The 18,568-nt window shown below is 30.7% G+C and overlaps 1 protein-coding gene across 1 annotated transcript in view; it reads left to right on the forward strand.

The window, feature by feature from the left end:
* The window catches only part of LOC107440923 (dual specificity calcium/calmodulin-dependent 3',5'-cyclic nucleotide phosphodiesterase 1A), a 535,122-nt gene that overhangs the window by 381,897 nt on the left and 134,657 nt on the right, over positions 1-18,568 (forward strand). Inside the window, exon 4 of the mRNA XM_043040985.2 lies at positions 440-535. Within this exon, the coding sequence (XP_042896919.2) occupies positions 440-535 (96 nt within the window). The remainder of the gene's footprint in view (positions 1-439; positions 536-18,568) is intronic.

The following is an 18,568-nucleotide window of genomic DNA, read 5'->3' on the forward strand; positions in this document are numbered from 1 at the left end:
TTTCTAAAATTATTCGGTACCTTTGAATATTATACTCTATACCTCTTAGATCGAGTCCACCAATTAAATTGTGATTTTCAGTCACACATAAACCTTTATTTGTTAGTTATAAACCTTACAAATTGACTACAACCCTTTAAACTAACTTTTCAAAGTATTTAAAAACATATCTGTGCCCCGAAATGATTGAAACTCCCCCTGTGATGTGTATTTTGATTTAAGTAGGCAATAAGCAAAAAATTAAGAAATTTCAGATTATAGAGATTTTTCTACATTAATTACTTACCGTGTATGAATTATCTAAATATTTTATTTTCAAACATTTTACTTTTATTAACGTTAGTGCCTTCTGATTTTTTTAATTCAGAAGCAACATTTTGACATATACTTACTAAATTACATTTAATTTGAAAATAATTTGTGTTTCTTCTTTTTACAGTGGCGAATCCGCCTGAAAATGTTGAACCATCCGGAGAAGATGTTGCGGGTACGTCATCTGCTTCCACGGGCAACAACGTCGAAGAAATACAGCATGGTAAGCTCAATTAAATTTTATACTTAACCCTTTGTCTACGGGGTCCCATGTTGTTCCATCACATGTGGTTCACATGCTGTACCAGCCGTAAACAAAAGGTATCAGTATTGTTTCATAAATGAAAACACGAAAGTTTGTTATTATCATCTTCTTTACTACCAAATCATTAATCATTGAAATAGTTGATCTATAATATTAAAAATTTTAAGTAATTTAAGCAGAAAAATTTGATTCTGGAAGAAATTTAACTATTTAAAGAATCCTTTTGAAATTTGAAACTAAAATGAATTGGAATAATTTTTTTTCATGAAAAAAACAGCTCTTTTATTATTTCCTCTTCCCTACTATTTGTTTATCGAAAAGTTTTATCAAATTGCCATACACTATGTCAATGATCATCTTGTAATTTTAACCCTACGCAGAAGACAAAGCCTTCCAGAATCAAGCAGAGAGAATCCATCGAGCTGGGAGAAGTACAAAAATTCACCATTTTCACCTGGATTCAAACATAAGGCACCTAAATAATTCAGATTTTATTAAATAGTTTATTATTCATCAGAGTTTGAATAATTTTTGTGTATCTTGTTACCAAAAAAATGATGGAAACTACTTTACATTAAAGTGGTGTAGAATCAGTAATAGTCTTTGGTGTGGGGAAACATTTAAGTCATTTGGTGTAAAGTAGCTGCCACCATTTTTAGTATTCAGTAACAGAAATATTTATAATTACAGTAAGATTGCGTTCACATAAGAGTCAGTTAAGTTATTTTTGTGAGTAAGACAAGATACACACCAGACTCAGTAAAGTTATTTTTACGAGTAAGACAAGATACACATAAGAGTCAGTAAAGTTATTTTGCGAGTAAGACAAGATAAACATAAGAGTCACTAAAGTTATTTTTACGAGTGAGACAAGATACGCATGAGAGTCAGTAAAGGTAATTTTGCGAGTAAAGCTAGGTACATATAAGAATCAGTAAAGTTATTTTTACGAGACAATGTAAGGAAAGAATTAGTAATTTTAAATGCATGCATATACTAATTCGTAAAATAAAATAAGTTTGTAAATCAAACATATGCTTAACAGAGAGAGTAATAAGAAATATTCGACATAGGATTAATAGAGCAAAATCAGGTAGAAATTACAAAATTATATATTATAAAATTATATGTTATAAAATTATATATTTTAAAACTATATATTATAAAATTATATATTATAAAATCATTTACTATTTACAGAGACTAAAAATTAAAATATAAATATCCTTATTAAACAACTAAAAACATGCATACATATTTTAACGGATAACTTTAGGCTCTGTGGATGAAAAATATGATTGATGATAGCTACGAACTCCGCACGAACTCTTATCGTAATCGATTGCAAACAATTACAGACGTATCAAAAGCGTGCTAAGTGTGGCGCTTTCGGAAATGAAATTATTCAACGTGAGAAGTGAAGGCACGTGATATTGGAATCAAACTTCTTATTTTTAGATCGTGTTTAGAGCTTTCATACACCATTTAAAAAGAATATAAAAGCACGATTTGTTGTTAACTTGAAAAAAAAGTGGATTTTAGAAAAAAGGGGATAACCACATTTTTTTGGATTGTTCAACATTATATTTGGAGAGATATTACACCGCAGTTTTTACAGTGCAGTTTAATTGCCGGTGGAAGTTTGAAAGTGTTCCTAATAATCTATATGATAACGATATTGCGTAAGACATTCGAATATTGAGTCATAGGAAATTCGCCAAGTTCTTTTGTGCTCGGTTGAATATTAATTTTTTGCGACCACTAAATATGCTTTTTTTAATTTAATTTTGACAAGGATTCTTAAAATGAATATTAAGGGTGGATAATACAAAACACAGTGTATCTGGAGGATGTTGAATACAGAGACTTTACAAACTTTGGTATTTATAATACTTCAATATCATATTTGGCCGCAATTTTTGCAGTGTTACCAGTAAAAAAATCACCCTTTTTCACAACATTTTCAGACTTTTCTTTCGTTGGGAATTTTGTTCATAATAATTAGTGTAGCAATATACAAAATTTTAGCAAAGTTAAACTTAACATTAACTAGTTTGAAAAATAAACACATCGTTTCATCATTTTTTTTCTTCTAGAGTTACTAAAACTGTTTAGATAAACATTGCAATATGCTAAACTCTTAGAACATTTCATTGAAATTCAAATTTTATACTATTTTACGATGTCCTCAGGTTTATAACTTTTCGTAACTATCTTGAAAGACATCTCAAAATAAAATATATCTTTGTTTATTTTCAAAAACACCTTCTAAAGATATGTACAAGAGATACAAGAAATTTTAAAGAAGTTCTCGCACCGTATTCCCCATTCCGATATTTTTCTTTTAGATGACGATCCCTTAAATTGATTTTACATGTGCAACGCAACTTTCCAAAGTACTCAGACGATTTCGATTTAGACGAAGGATATTAGAACTTTTTTCGGCTCTATTTCAAAAGTTTTCTAAGCGTAAAATATGTTGCCATTTAGCATTCAATAACTTAATAGTTCAAACATTTTCTTCCTCTATTTTCCTTCCATAATATTCAAAAGAAAAGAAAATATTATTTGACTTCTTTACTAATTTGTACACTCTTAGAAATTTCTCTGAAAAATGGTTAAATAAGAATTTATTAATTGTTATTTTACCATAATCAATTAAAACAGTTAAATAACCATATATAAGATGATATTCAAACTGTTAACTGTGAAAAAAATGTTTATTAACTGTTTTCTCATTATACGGTTAAGCAACCAGAATTTCATAGCACCAGCTAGATCCACTTACTGAAGCCACTTAGTTTCTTGCTGTTGGATACATATTTTAGCCGAGAGGGCTAATTTGTCAATCACGTGACTAAAACAGTGGGGTCCGAGTCCCAGCATTGACACCACAATATTTTCTCCATTCTCTTCACACGTGAAGACTTTTCATAGTCCTACACTCCCAAATTTTCGGCCCCTGACTATTAGACTACGATACACTTATTCGGGACAGCACCATATATCTGCTTAACACAAAAAAGTCTAGTTTTACGATAAGTGAAATAACAAGATAAACTAATTAAACGACTTTCCATGGTTCATTGATAAAACACGACTCCATAACCTAACTCCAATGCCCATTACCAAACAAAAAGACTAGATCCTATGCCCAGTTAAGTTTCTTTTTTACGCTTTTTAAACCATGCTAGTAGAAAATGGTTTTAAAAAAACGAATAATTTTGTAATCATGGCTTTCTACCCATTCTAGTTGTAAACAGTTTCAAAACCGTAAAGATAAAAAACGTTCTTAACCGTAAACTGTCGGTTATTTTGCCGCAATTTAAGAATGAAAATTCTAACAGAGCAACAAAGAGAACTTTTTTTAAATCAATTTTTTTAATTTTGTTTAGTTTATGCTAAAATTTTTTTAGCTGTATTTACTAAGTTAAATGGTATAGAAATAATTAAAATATTATTTTCACGTATATTGTAGGTGTAGTAATTTTTCTAACATAAAATTTAACTTTTGAAAATTTATGAAAAAGTATATCCCAGTTTAAATGCTGAATATAGAAGAAAAATATTTTTATGCTATACTTATGCTTAAAATAATAATATTGAAACAAATCATAAAAGAATCGAAAATATTTTGACATAGTGTGAAAAAGATGTTTAACCATAAGAAGTAAGTAAAATCTTATACCTCTGCAGTGATAACTTCTGCTGCCTCAATTGCTAAAACTAGTTTAAAAATACTTACAGAGAAAAAAGTATGGTCAAATGTACTAGAATATGGTAAAATTTACCCTGTTTCTAGTTCTATGAGAACACCGAAAGATTCAGTAATTTTTTCCAAAACGCTTTAATAATGATTTTGGTAAAATTAATAATGAAATATGGTTTCAAAATGTATGATAAAATTTGGTAAATGTGGGAAAACTTATTTTCGTAAACGTAATTTTCATCATGATATCTTAGAGCATGGCATAACTAACATTTATTCGGTTAAATTTACTTTTCAGTATTGCATTTTTTACCAAAGAGGGAGGAGTAAAGAGAACCATAATTTTGAAAACCAGACTCTGGTAAACCTTGTGAACAGAAAAATTACCAAATGAGTGGTTTAAATAAGATGTATTTTGATTTTATTTAACAAAATTATGTTTGTTTGTCTGTTTTTTTAACAGAAATATCATTACCATACAGAACGGTAATTCTTATCAGATTTTTTCCGTGTAGAATTCAAAAGTCATTAAAAAAAATAAGAAAGAAACAGATATTTGTTCAATCTATCATATTTTATTTTTTTTTCGCAAACAAATATTTTTTTATGATTTTATAATTAAATTATAGCAATAACAGTCAATCATTGTAAGTTGTTTTCTTGTATGAATATATTTTTCTATTTTTTTTAAGCTAAATTATTTTTTATGAATTTTAATAAAGATCCCATCATAAATCTTACGGAAATCAATTCTTCGTTAAATTAACTGAAAATTTAATATATTTTATCCCCAAATATTCTGAGCAAAGGTTCTTATTGACATAAAGTACAAAAATGGATAGTTTCCGAGATACGGAGCCTCAGGCATAAAAGATGTAGGCAACGGTCAAAGTGGTGAAGAGTGTTTGAAGTGCGCCTGCGCGCAGCATCAGAGATTGCGTTTTTGCACATACACTGCGAGTGTTATACTATGCCCGGTATAGCATTAACATCAAGTATGCGTCTCCGAGGTTAATAGAAAGTATCTATGATGCAGCTTATCAACCCCCCGAACAAAATGCAAATAATATTCAAATAATTGATGACTAGTTATGTTTATGCGTAACTATATACGTTTGCAAACATACAAGTATCTTTATGTTAAAACAATCAGTCCTTATAAGGGCTGGAAACAACGTCCACGACCTCCTAACAACCTCCACGTGATGCACTTTGGTTAATGCAAATATTATAACGGTATTAGAGAATTAAGAATTGTTATTTATATTTGTTGGCCTCATATGTCAATTTTTTAACTATCAATTTTTGGACTTTGTTTCAATGAGAACTTATAATCATAATGTTTTGAACTGCAAAATATTAAATCTTTAGCCAATTTGAGAGAGAATTAATATCCATGTGAAGTGCTGGTCATTTACTATAGCTTCACTAGTACATTAACTAAGAGAATAATTCTAAAGTAAGGGGAGGAGGCATGGTGGCTCAGGGGATAGAGCGCTTGCCTTCCAGTGAGGTAACCCTGTTTCAAATCTCTGGATGATGCGAATTCCGCTCCTGGCTCGCGCCGACCACAGTGTTGACGTAAAATATCCTCAGTGGTAGACGGATTATGAGTTAGACCCTCCTTGCTGTCAGACTAACCATGGGAGGAATTCGTGGTTTTCCTCCCCATGTAACGTAAATGCGGGTTAGCTCCATCAATAAGTCCTCCACGAAGGCAAATTTCTCCCAATACTTCATCCAGGCCCTTGTCTCTTGAATTGGGTTCAAAATTACAAAGTGACGGAGTTGAATATGATAGCCGTAAACTCAAAATTGGATCGACTTTTCAACCATGCTTATTAAAAGTAAAAGACGAGGGAAAGATTTTAGATTATTAACTATTCAGAAGATACTTCCCTATTACTTATTATATTACTTTTTCTACATATAGTTAAAACTTACAACACTTTCAGAAACCACAATAATATTAATAATATAAATACATTCTTTTGGTCTTTATGAAAAAAAAATTGTCAACGTCCCATATAATATTTATTATCTTGCATAATAGCAAATCAAAATATAATATAAATCTTTTTATTAGCTTAAAAAATGTCAAGTCTAAAATTAGCCCTCGATTTATAAGTTAGAGCCTATATAACTTGAAACCAATTTCAGAATCAGTTTTTTTTAAATAATTTCAAATTTATAAGTTAGATTCAAGTTAGTATGCCACATTGTTAGAGTATCCATTCTAAAATTACGGTAAAATAACCGGCTGCTGTCTGTCCATCAAATCAACCGTTAAGTTTACGGTAGCGAGCATTTTTTGCCTTTACGGTTTTGAAATCATTTACAACTAGTACTGTTAACAAAACCAAGAATATAAAACTATACGGTTAGCATTGTTTTAGAACTGTGAAATAAATTTAACTGGAAATTATATCTAGGCTTTTTGTTAGGTGAGGGGCATTGAAATTAAGATGTGGTTGACTTGTGTTTTATTAAATGAACCGTGGAATGTGGTTTAATTAGTTTATCTGGTTGTTTCCCCCATCGTATGAGATGGGAAATACTAGATTTTTTTGTGTTAAGCAGCTTTATGGTGCAGTATTCTATGCGTGATTGAGAGTATCGTATTCTAAGAGTCCAGGGTCACAAATGGGGGAGAGTAGAATACTGAAAACTCTTCATGTGCTGAAGTGAATAGAGAATATGTTGTAATGTCAACGCTGGAACTTGAATCCCCGTTTTGCCGTTTGGCAGATTAAACCTCACGACCATAATATATACCATTTTGTAAGGGACTAAGAGGCTTAAAAAGGTGAGTCTACTTGATGTGATAAAATTCTGGTTGCTTAACCGTATTAGGTGAAAGCAGTTAATGAATGGTTTCTCACAATTAGCAGACTGAAAACCATCTTTTAATAGTTATTTCCCTATTTCATTTGAATATGGCGAAATAACAATTTAATAAATTGGTATTTAACCATTTTTTCCTAGAATTTCTAACAGTGACCTAAAGGATTAAATGAATTAAGTGACTTAATTTCTAACATGAAAGAGCTCTACCATTTTTATTTAAAAATTCAGTAAACCAAATAATGAGCCTTAATAGAAAACACAATGCTTTCATATACTTAAAGATTATTTAGGCTACTAACAATATTTTATTTGCCTTGAAGGTAAATATCATTTTGTCAAAATTTGCTTTTATCTTAAAACGATAACCACAATTGCCTGCACTTTAAGGAGTTTATTTTGTCAATAAAACACTTTAAAGCTTAAAAACAAGATTCGAGACATAAATTGTTTTGTTCCTATAAAGTATTATTATATTCTTTTACCTCTTTTGTTGGTGATATCTTTTTCAAAACATTATTTCTTATTAGAATTTAGTATTTTATTAAATAAGAACTATGGATTTTTTTGCAATTTTTTCAGGTTTTTATCACATTTGTTTTTACTTTTAAAAGGCGATATTTTAAGGAACCACTTTTGTTTTACTTCTAAAAATACAACTTTTTTTAAACTTTAATAGAGACTTCAAATTCTACCACAGTAGTGAACGTATTAATTGATTCCAACATATATTTCATAAATTTTTCTTCATTTTTAATATACCATACCTTCGATTTTCAAATTATTTTCACAACTTTTGATACATTTTTTCATCTGTCTTTAACAATTTTCAACAGTTTCATTATTTCTCTACTTCTTTTTAATTATTAAACAAATTTAGATAATTTTTGTGCAGTGAATCATTTTTATTAGTCTTTGCTTTAAGATACTCATACATTCGCTGAGGGATTAAAATCTGGAGAGTTTACTGGCCACTCAATTTTTACAAAGCATTATTTAATTTTCAAAATTATGAAAAAAGGCCCAAAAACTATTTAAAACTACCATGTTTAGAACTCTTTTTTAACTCTCAGCTCATTTCCTTTGTAATTATTTTCTTTTACTGTTTACTATTAATCATTCTTCAATAAGAGCAAATAGACTTGTACTCTGAGGAAAAATATATGATCAAAATTACCAGAATAAAGTAAAATTTACCGTGTTTCTGGTTCTAAAGAAGCACCAGAAATCTCTATATTTTTACTGAAAACCTTGATTGTTGAAATTAACAATAAAATATGATTATTTTCTTGTACTGTTTACTATAAATCATTCTTCAATAAATCATGGCATAAAAATCATTTAATTGGTTAAACTCATTTTTTATTTTTGTATTTTTTACAACATGTGTGGTAATAAGAACGGTAATTTCGAAAACTAGAGTTTCTGGTAAACAGTTAATGAACGAAAAATTTATTATCAGAATTTTTTTTTCCGCGTACAATAAAGCATCCACAAAACATTTTCTTTTAAATAAGTTAAAAAATTCAAAAACTCACACAAGGTTTTCAATTCTCTTTAATAATTTAAGATTTAAATCAATTTTATTTAAAATTTAAAATTTTCTTTCCTGATACCATCACATTTCGGTTTCAGGACGATTATTGTAAGATATTATCACTTGTTATTAAATTTTGTCATATGATACAAAATATTATTTGTGGAAGACCCCTGATCATTTTAAGCTTTTTTTAAAAAAAAGTTCGAACACTGTTTAAAAAATTGATTGAAACTTTTAAAATTTTTGAGATATTAAAATCAAACTTTTTTTATTAGTTGCCAAACACGATTCACTACAAAATTATAAAAAAAAAAACTTTTCTAAATTTTTTCTACGCATGCGCAGTATGAAAAAAATACTTATATCTCACGCGGTTTTCAAAGACTTTTCTTAAAATTTTAAATCAGTAATTTTGCAATAAATTTTAAATTTCTCTAAAAATTTTGTTTAATTTCATTGAATAATTAAGCTACAGCTAAAAAAACGCAATGCAAAAAAATATAATTTTTTTTATAAAATTGTCCATACTTCCATTAATATTCATGCTAGGTTTACGAAATTTAATGCAATTATTAAAAATAACAACTAAAGTAATTAGTGCAAGTTACAAGCCTTTTGCTTGATTTTCTGGCATAGGGTGCTCAAAAATGCTTGTTTTCCATCGCAATTTATCGTCGGTCTCTCAAACAGCTGAAAGCTTTAAATCTTATTGCTAAGTATGAAAAATTGCATGAACTAAACATCTCTAAAGTTATAAAACGATCCTTTAAGTATTTATTGAGAAATTAAAAAAAATTAAAGAAATAGAAAGTGTCTTTTCCATTATTGTAGGGTAGTGTGTATATATATTGTTATAAACAAACTGTTATAATCAATATGCACTAGCTTCTTTGTTATCTGTTATTTAATTTAATAATGTTAATTTAATAACGAACTGAATTAATTCCAAAGCCATTTAATTTATGTCAGCAATTTAACTACTACAGTATAATCATTAAAAAAAATTCCATTCAATGAATTAGTTTTCGTTAAGAGTATGCGTTATTAAAATGGAGTCTCTAGACCGAATTAATTAAGAAAAAATTTTAAAAATTTAATTATCAAGAAATGCTAATTTTTATTATCAGAACTTTTACTTAATAATTTAATTTTAATAACAACATCCTCATTTAACGAAATGAGTTCTATTTTCTTTCTTTAAAAAAGAAAAAAGTTGTTTCATTCTGGTAAGTTGCAAACTACAACAGAATAATTATAAAGAAACCAAAAAAAATTCAATGATTTAGCTATTTTTTATATGTTTTTCCTTTTAAAAAAAGGAGAATCGAATTTTACTAGTTCTTTGTCTTCATTCTTTTTAGTAACTTTCTTCTGTGCTTACAATAAGTAATCTTGCTCTCAAGTTTCTAGACAAAGACTTTGTAAGATCGAAAGAAAAGAATTTCAACGACACCAGTCAAACATTTTATCTTGAAGTAGTTTTTAAGAATCCTAAAGAGGAGGATTTTTTTCTATCCAGAGAAAGTTTCGCTTCACTTAGTAAATAAAGTTAAAACCAATCCATGTTCAGCTTTTCTGTCAATACTTGCAAAGCTGAGCAAAAGTATTTGAACTAACTCCTCTTTCTCATTTATGGAAGCTTTGAAATTTAAAAGAAAAAAAATAACTGCTTTATAATGCTTTGAATGAAACGTAAGTGAATAAAATGTAGCGTTAAAAATTTGCAATTCATAATATAAAATCGGTTTCCGCATCCAAATGAAGATAGAATGTACTTAGTGCTGCGCATAAACAATGCAAAACAACGTGAATATGGCACAAATTATGGTGCACTTATTAAACATGTATAGTCTGTCTACTGTAACAACTCCTCCCACCACAAAGTCTGAAGCCGCCTGCTGCTATGGTAACAACCTATGTCAAAGAGATCGTGGATTCGAAGACTCCCCGTGTAGTAAATGGGGGCTGATGCACGTTAAATCTGCCGAGTCTCAAAGTCCTCCATTTCCCATAACAAATCATACCTCTGGGGGTACTGATCCAGGAGTTTCTTTGTCTTCTAGATTGGTTCAAAATTACAAGTCTACGAAGTTGAACATTAGTAGTCGTAAACCCAAAATTGGGTTGGCTGTGTTTAACGACGGTTAGAATATGGTAACAAGAATAGCGCATTTCAGGGAAGGTAGCTTCTCTTCACTCTAGGGCTAACACAATAGACCGAAGAAAAATATTATCCTTCTTTCGCCGTTCCTAGCCAAAACCTGCCATAAACACTGGCCCCACTCCCTCTCCTGAAATAGCTATACCTCGTTACCATAGTGACAGTCACGATTCCAGACGAATGACATGGGGAGTTCTTACTTCAGACAAACTATGGTCTGACTGTGGAAAGAACTCCCTCGCTATTCGTCTCGAGCAGTGGTGGTAACTATGGTTACGAGGTTTAACTACTTCAAATGAGGATATTACATGAATATACTTAAGATAGGTTTTGGCTCGTGTTGGCGAGAGAAAGGGAATCAGGGCAGGAAGAGGTTCCCAACTTTGAAACATGCTAATTCTTGTTTCGATAGCAGCAAACGGCTTTAGACTTTGGGGCTAGAGGAGATCTTTCTGTAGTGTGCAAACTATTCTGCAGTTTCAGTTTTATAAACAAGAACCTTCCTTAATGTCGAAACACAGAAAAAAGAGACAAAAACTTTGCAATAAAAAAAAAGTCAGAACACTTGTCATTTTCAATCCTACTCCCTCTAACCTTATCTTCCTTTTTTATCATCTTGTTTAGGCTCTTCCCCTATTGGTTAAAACAATTTTTTTTTAGCTATTTCAAATTTTTATTCGTATTTTGTTCTGTTATTTTGTTTCGACACGGTTCTTGCTTATAGAACCGAAACTATAGTTACAAGAAGGAAAAAAAATTGACAAATTTACCGTACTGTTTGATAATAACATTTCCCGTTAAAAAAATAAAAGAAAAAAGCTTTAATTCTGATTAATTAAATCAAAATGTTCAGTATTTAAAACATTCATTTGGTAATTATTTCCGTTCCTATAGCAACAGTTAATCGAAAAATCCGGTTTAGAAAATTATAGTCCTAGATCTTTCTCAAGGCCAACAATTTATCACAGAAAAAATACATTAGAACGGGAAAGTAATAACTTGCATACTTCAATTTTTTTAATTTCGTTCCTGTGTTTTGGTTTAATTTCTGGAGAAAAAAGGAAAGAAAAGAAATCAGTGTAATTCAATTTAATTCGAACTTAGTGACTTTTAGTATTCTTCCGACAGGTGGCACCACCACGACTCATTAGCACACATTTAGTTATTACAAAACTGAAAAGTAAATTTAATCAAAAAATATGGTTGATAAAATTACCAAATGTTTTCAAATTTTATCTCTACTTCCAACCATATGGTAAAAAACAATTATATGTTTAAAAAAAATTTAATGGTAATTTTAATAAAATCATTGCTAATGCGCTTCAATAAAAATTACCGAGATTTTGGTGTTCCCATAGAGCTGGAAATATGGTAAATTTTACTATATTTTTGTAGTTTTCGGAATACTTTTTTTCCCAATGTATGCTCCATGCGCACGTAATGCTACAAATGTAGCATTACTTGTGCCTTTTTTACTTTGTTTTGCTTTATTCATTTTTATGACGCAGTCATATCCGAAGTTGGGTATGAGCAGTTCAAACTATAATGATAATAAGAAAGTCTTAAAAATAAACTAGTGTAGCCAATGAAGGAGGGTCAAATGAGATCAAATATCCATCCATCCATCCTAATATCCATCTTAAACTGTTGAATTTGAAAGATATTGTACTTTTACGTAGTGACTTAGTTCTGCGCAAGGCCTCAGAGCAATCTCCGATGTCAGAGCAATCTCTCAGAGCAATCTCTACAGAGCTTGCGCAAAACCTGCGTGCGTGAATAGGCGGAATGCAACGTGAAAGTGTAAATTCTCTAAATAAATTATCATAAGGTATCTACTATACGAACTATGGGTATCAATAGCTCAAACCTTTTCTCCAAATCTTAATTAAAAGAAACACTATTTATAAACTACAGAAACTATAATATATACTACAGAAAACTACAGTACTATGAACTACAGAAACTATATAATTGAAATGTATTTTAGTTATTTCAAGACCCTCACCAAACATAATTACAAAAAAAAAATATGTAACAACTGCAATAGCTAGAGGTGGCGTATAAGGGTACTTAAAAAAAGAAAGTAATTTTTACCTAATAGTACATTCTTAGATGAATATTCCTAAATGAATATACTTAAGGCAGTGTTTTCATCATAGAAAAAAAATGGGTGAGAATTTCTCACCCTTTCTCAAAAACAGGGTGAGATTTCTAAAAATAAAAAACACAAAGAGACTTGAAAAAAAAATCATTTCTTTAATTATAATGCATTTTTAACATCTTCTAATTTTTAAAGCATTGAATATTTTTGCTGCATCATCATAGAAGATTTTGCCTTTACTACGTATTTGTCCATCTTAAAAAATTTGCATAAAAAAGTACATAAAAAATCTTCGACGTCTTACATGAAAAAACATTTCCTACGTTAAACACGTGGTTGCAGAGAAATGTGTTCTGAAAGGGGTTCCGTGGTTCGAAGGGGTTGTGTTCTGTTGTTCGAAAAGGTTCTGAACAATACTGGTAAATAGGGAAGCTAGATAACAGGGCAAATGTTGAAAATAATGAATGATCCAGAAAGAAAAGTGAAATGGATTTTATTCTAAATGGCGTAATTAGAAGCTTTTTCCGAAATGCGAGAAATTCGCGAATTTTGAAATTGATTTGTAGAATGCGCGAATTTCTTACGGTAATCATTTTTTAATGCGAGAAAGGAAAAAAATATGCGAGATTCTCACGTTCTCGCGCTGTAGTGAAAACACTGCTTAAGGGTAGGGTACTTTATTTATGTTGGGTTATTATTTATGTTATTCAGTTATGTTATGTTATTCAGTTGAAAGGGACCTAAAGAGAATAGGAATAACTAACTGGAAGGCCATGGCACAGAATAGATCAAGATGGCAAAAACTTATTGGGACGGCCTTAGCCTGTCATAGGCTGTAGTGCCCAAGAAGAAGAAGAGACGTGCTGTGCAAAGAGCGGCTATAGGCTATGATCTGGGAAACATGTGGGGACGGAAATTTGATCTAGATCCCTCTACCCCTGGTACTGCTCAGCGGCGGACCGCAGAACTTTAGATTCCACAAATTTTATGAGCACGTATATGTCCTTGGTTGGTCTCAGTGGAGTCGATGATCGAACCCCAGACCCTCCGCACCGGAGTCTAATTCTCTAACTACTAAGCTACCACTGCCGATTGTTTTTAATTACCCAGCTAGCACCAACCAAAGTGCTGATGTAAAATATCCTCAGTGGTAGACGGATCAATTAGAATCTCCTTGCATTCAGGCTGACAGTAAGAGGTTTTCGTGGTTTTCCTCTACATGTAACGCAATTGCGAGTTAGCTATATCTAAAAGCCCTCCGCGAAGGCAAATTTCTCTCGATACTTGATCCAAGAGTTCCCTTGTAATCGGGATTAGATTCAAAATTACAAGGCTTCAGAGTTGAAAATTGATAGTCGTAAACTTAAAATTGAATCAGTTCAACGACGGTTATAAAATAAAATGTTAATTTACAATTGTGAGCCGAATGCTAGCCCAACTTTATATATCATTACTTTAGAAGTCAACTTACTATAGTAGAAATTTATTTTAATATTCATTTAATAAAAAAATTGTTAACTCGTGGAATTTAGCGCTTTTTTTCTTAATTTTTTGACAGATTAATATTAAATGTTAGCTTAGAAGCAAGTCAAACTAATCAAGTAAATTAACCATTAAAAGCTGCACTTGCAATTGCTAGCTCGGAAGCACATATGTTGAAATTGTTGCAATGAAAAAAACATAGTCAAAACTACCATATTATGGTGAAATTTACCGTTTTTCTCGCTCTATGAGAGAACTAAAAAGCTGTGTAATTCTTACCGAAGTGCTTTGGTAATAATGTTGGTACAAATAACAATTAGTAATGGTTCTATTACATGCGATAAAATATTACTATGGCAAAAAAACCAATTATTCGGCTGAGTTTACTTTTGTTAAATGCGCGGTAACGTGAACTAAAATTTTTAAAACCAAAAATTGGCAAGGTTGCTAACCGAATGGTTTAAATATCACAAATTTTGATTTTATTACCAGAATTATTATTTAAAAAAAAAAAACAGAAACAGAAATGATATTACCGTACAGTCCAGTAAATTACTAGAATTTGTTTCACCCTGTATATTTCGATAAATAATCATCAATTTTTAAAATATATGTTGCAATGCTTTACAGCATTAAGAATATCTCTAAGTAATACCAATGAAGCACAATAATGGCATAAAAAAACACAAAACAATGCTACCTGTTTTTTTCACATTAATTTTTTACCTTTATTCACGTTGTTTAGTTTTATTCTTCACAAAGTTTACATTATCTTCATTTGGATTAAGACATAAGTTTGTCCTACTAAATCAAATTTAATATAAGTTAAACTCTAAAATGTCTAAGAAACTGTAATTACAAAATCACTTTATAGAATTATTTCGAATCACGAAATCACTTTATAGAATCATTTCGGATTAGCAAATTGATGTGTTAATAATTAGAGTATAAGTAATTAACCAACATTATCACCGTAAGCTCAAATGTTCGCTGTAACCCCACAATCATGTATCCACCTTAGCTCCATGGAGCCATTTGTTAGTTTACCCTATTATTATTTAAATAAAAAAACTCAAGAATATCTATTTAAATATGTAATATACATATTTGTCAATAATATAACATATCCAATAATTTAGAACAATTATATCAGTTTCTCTTATTACTTCCACTGAATTTTCCACTTGCAATATCAGTAGTTTAGTCAAAATAACGTCAATTTTCTTGACTTCCTTTTTACTTGAAGTCATTTCAGTAAATCTCTGAATAATTTAGATCGTATTTGTTATTTACAATAAGATTATTTCTCTTTATAATAAAAAATGTATAAATTAATTTTAGTTACTTATCTTAAATTCCTTCCTTCCTCAATGGCACGACAGCCCCGGGTGGGCCCTGGCCTTCTCAATCAACTTCCTCCAGGCCTGCCTCTGCCTGGCAATTGTCTTCCAGTTTGAGACTTTTAAGACTGAAATTTCTCTTTCCACGCAGTCGGCCCATCTCAGCTTTGGTCGACCTCTGGGCCTTGATCCGATGGGCTGAGCCGAAAAGATTATGTTTGTCGGACGCTCTCTGTTCATCCGAATGATGTGACCAGCCCATTTAATTCTTTGAATTTTTACGTACTTGACAACTTCAGGCTCTCTAAGGGCCCGATAGAGTTGTGAGTTTGAACGTCTGTACCAAGTACCATCAACTTGTTTGCCCCCAAAAATGGATCTTAGGATCCGACGTTCGAAGATTCCCAAGGAATTCTCATCTTTCTGTGTTGTTGTCCAAGTTTCTGAGGCATATGTTAGNATAAATTAAATAAATAAAGTAAACATAAATAAAGTAATTTAAAAAGTAGATTTTTTTAATTTATGAACTACATTTAAATAAAAAGCATTTGGAATTTAGTTAAAAATTTTCATAGAGTTTATTCAAAATAAATTCATTTATTAAGAAAGTATTGGGATTATTCCCAGCCTTGTGTAAAAAACAATTACTTCTTTTAAAAAGTGGTGAAGCCAGAAAGAATTTATGTTACATCAATTTGTTTCTTTAATTGCAACGTTAGTTGTAAATTTGGATAATAATTTACTATCATCATTGAAACATATGACTTAATGAATTCAGTTAAGTTCATACAGAATAAAAATGAAATATTTTTTAAAGTATTGCATTGATTTACAGCTTACTACTTGCAGATTTACAGCTTAGCTACTAGTTGATTTACAGCTTACATAAGGACTACATTATATGCTATATTAAACTAAACTAAACTCAGCAGCGCGACAGCCCATAGAGGGCCAAGGCCTACTGTGCTCATCTCAGTTTTCTTGACCTTGGACTCTGGGGTGCAGAAGCAGATGTTCCCGTTAGGTGGTCAGCCGAAAGCGGAACCCCAGTGTTTAGTTTCCAAGCATGCTTGGTACTCATTTATCGATCCACTGAAGGGATGAAAGGCTGAGTCAACCTTGCCCGGCCCGAAGATCGAACAAGGGACCTTAGGCATGACAGCGCGAAGCTCTACCGCTCAGCCACCTGGTGTCATATGCTATATTATACACTGCCAATCTTTCCGGGAGATTTTATTCCTATATTAATGTGGGGACAAGACTTTTACATCAATGTATGATTCTTATTTCAATATATTTGATTTATATTATTATGATAACCGTTGTTATTATTTTGGCTAAATGTCAAAAATGCTAATTGCTTCGTATTCGGCAAATTATATTAAAACCTTAATCTTTAGAGGGCTCAACCAGCGCCTCCTATAATTAAATGTCTCCACACGATTTTTTGAAGGTAGTCCGATCAGTCCACTATGAAGGTAAACCAATTCGTGAAAGAACCATTTAATATGAAATCTATTAAAAATTAGAAAGTGGTAGCAAATATATGTCTAAAAACTTTTTTAATTTATGAATGTAATTGACTTGTTTTATTTACTTGTCAACCACTACAGATTCAATTCTCAAATATATATGATAAATTTCTCTCAAGTACTCTTAAAATAGCAGAGATGCCAACTTGCTCCGGATAGCAGATATATATTTTAAAGTGGTAGTTTATCAATTGTGATTCTTGGCTTAATAAATTCAATTTAGTAGATTTTTATCCACCACTATTTCTAAATAATTCATAGCATACCTGCCAACTTTCACTCTTTCCGAGAATGGATTTTCAGAGTGGTTGTAAAACAATAAACGAAAAACAATCTGACTCAAAGATATATTTATAATTTGATCCCGTTGAAATTCTCTTGCACAAAGATTATTATGCTTTTATATATCTACTGTAATTATTTATATGTAGTGGTGGTCAAACTCATTTATAATTATCATTATAATTCAAAAAGTCAATTGGAATAACCCGAGTATTGCTACCACTTTGAAAATGAAAATAAAATCTTCCGGAAAATCCGGAAGAGTTGGCAGGTATGTCATAGGCTTATTTATTTAACCACTTTATAGTATTTCAGACATGCTATACCATTTAAAAAGCAAGCAAAAATAGTCACATATTTGGAAAATTTAGTTTGTAATTATTTACCGTTTTTTAAATTATTTTGGTGCGTCCGGAGCAGTTGGCATCTCTGAAATAGAATTTGGGTTCATGCTCACAAGTGGTTCGCTTTTTAAATAACCACCGCAGACTACTTAAAAGAAACCGCGTGGAGGCTCAACACGGCGCACATCGATAGAGTGGCGTATTGCATAAGCCTTTGAATAATTTAGAAGTAGTGGTAAATAAATGCCGTACAAATCGAATTTATTAAACTAATAATCATACAATTAAAAGACTAACACTCGAAAATACTTATCTGCTGTCTCGAGCAAGTTGGTATGTCTGAAATGTCAATAATATACTTGTTTACAGCGTCATTTTTATAAAATTTCTCTGTTAAAGTATCTAATTACCAGACCTGCCAACTTTTAATCCTTTCCATTATCATTTTTCCCAATGGTATTAAAACTTCAATTTTCAGCAAACAAATACGTTGTATTTGAGAAAACTTAAGTTGACAACCATGATAGTAACGCATATTAATATATGTGCTTAATTTTTGTAAGAATAGTGGTGATCAATATCATTTAAAAATTAAGATTATAAAAGAAAAAATAGTATATAATTACTACCACTTTAAATATGAAAATAAAATCTTC

Source organism: Parasteatoda tepidariorum, chromosome X2 (assembly GCF_043381705.1).
Source record: "Parasteatoda tepidariorum isolate YZ-2023 chromosome X2, CAS_Ptep_4.0, whole genome shotgun sequence".
Taxonomy (NCBI): domain Eukaryota; kingdom Metazoa; phylum Arthropoda; class Arachnida; order Araneae; family Theridiidae; genus Parasteatoda; species Parasteatoda tepidariorum.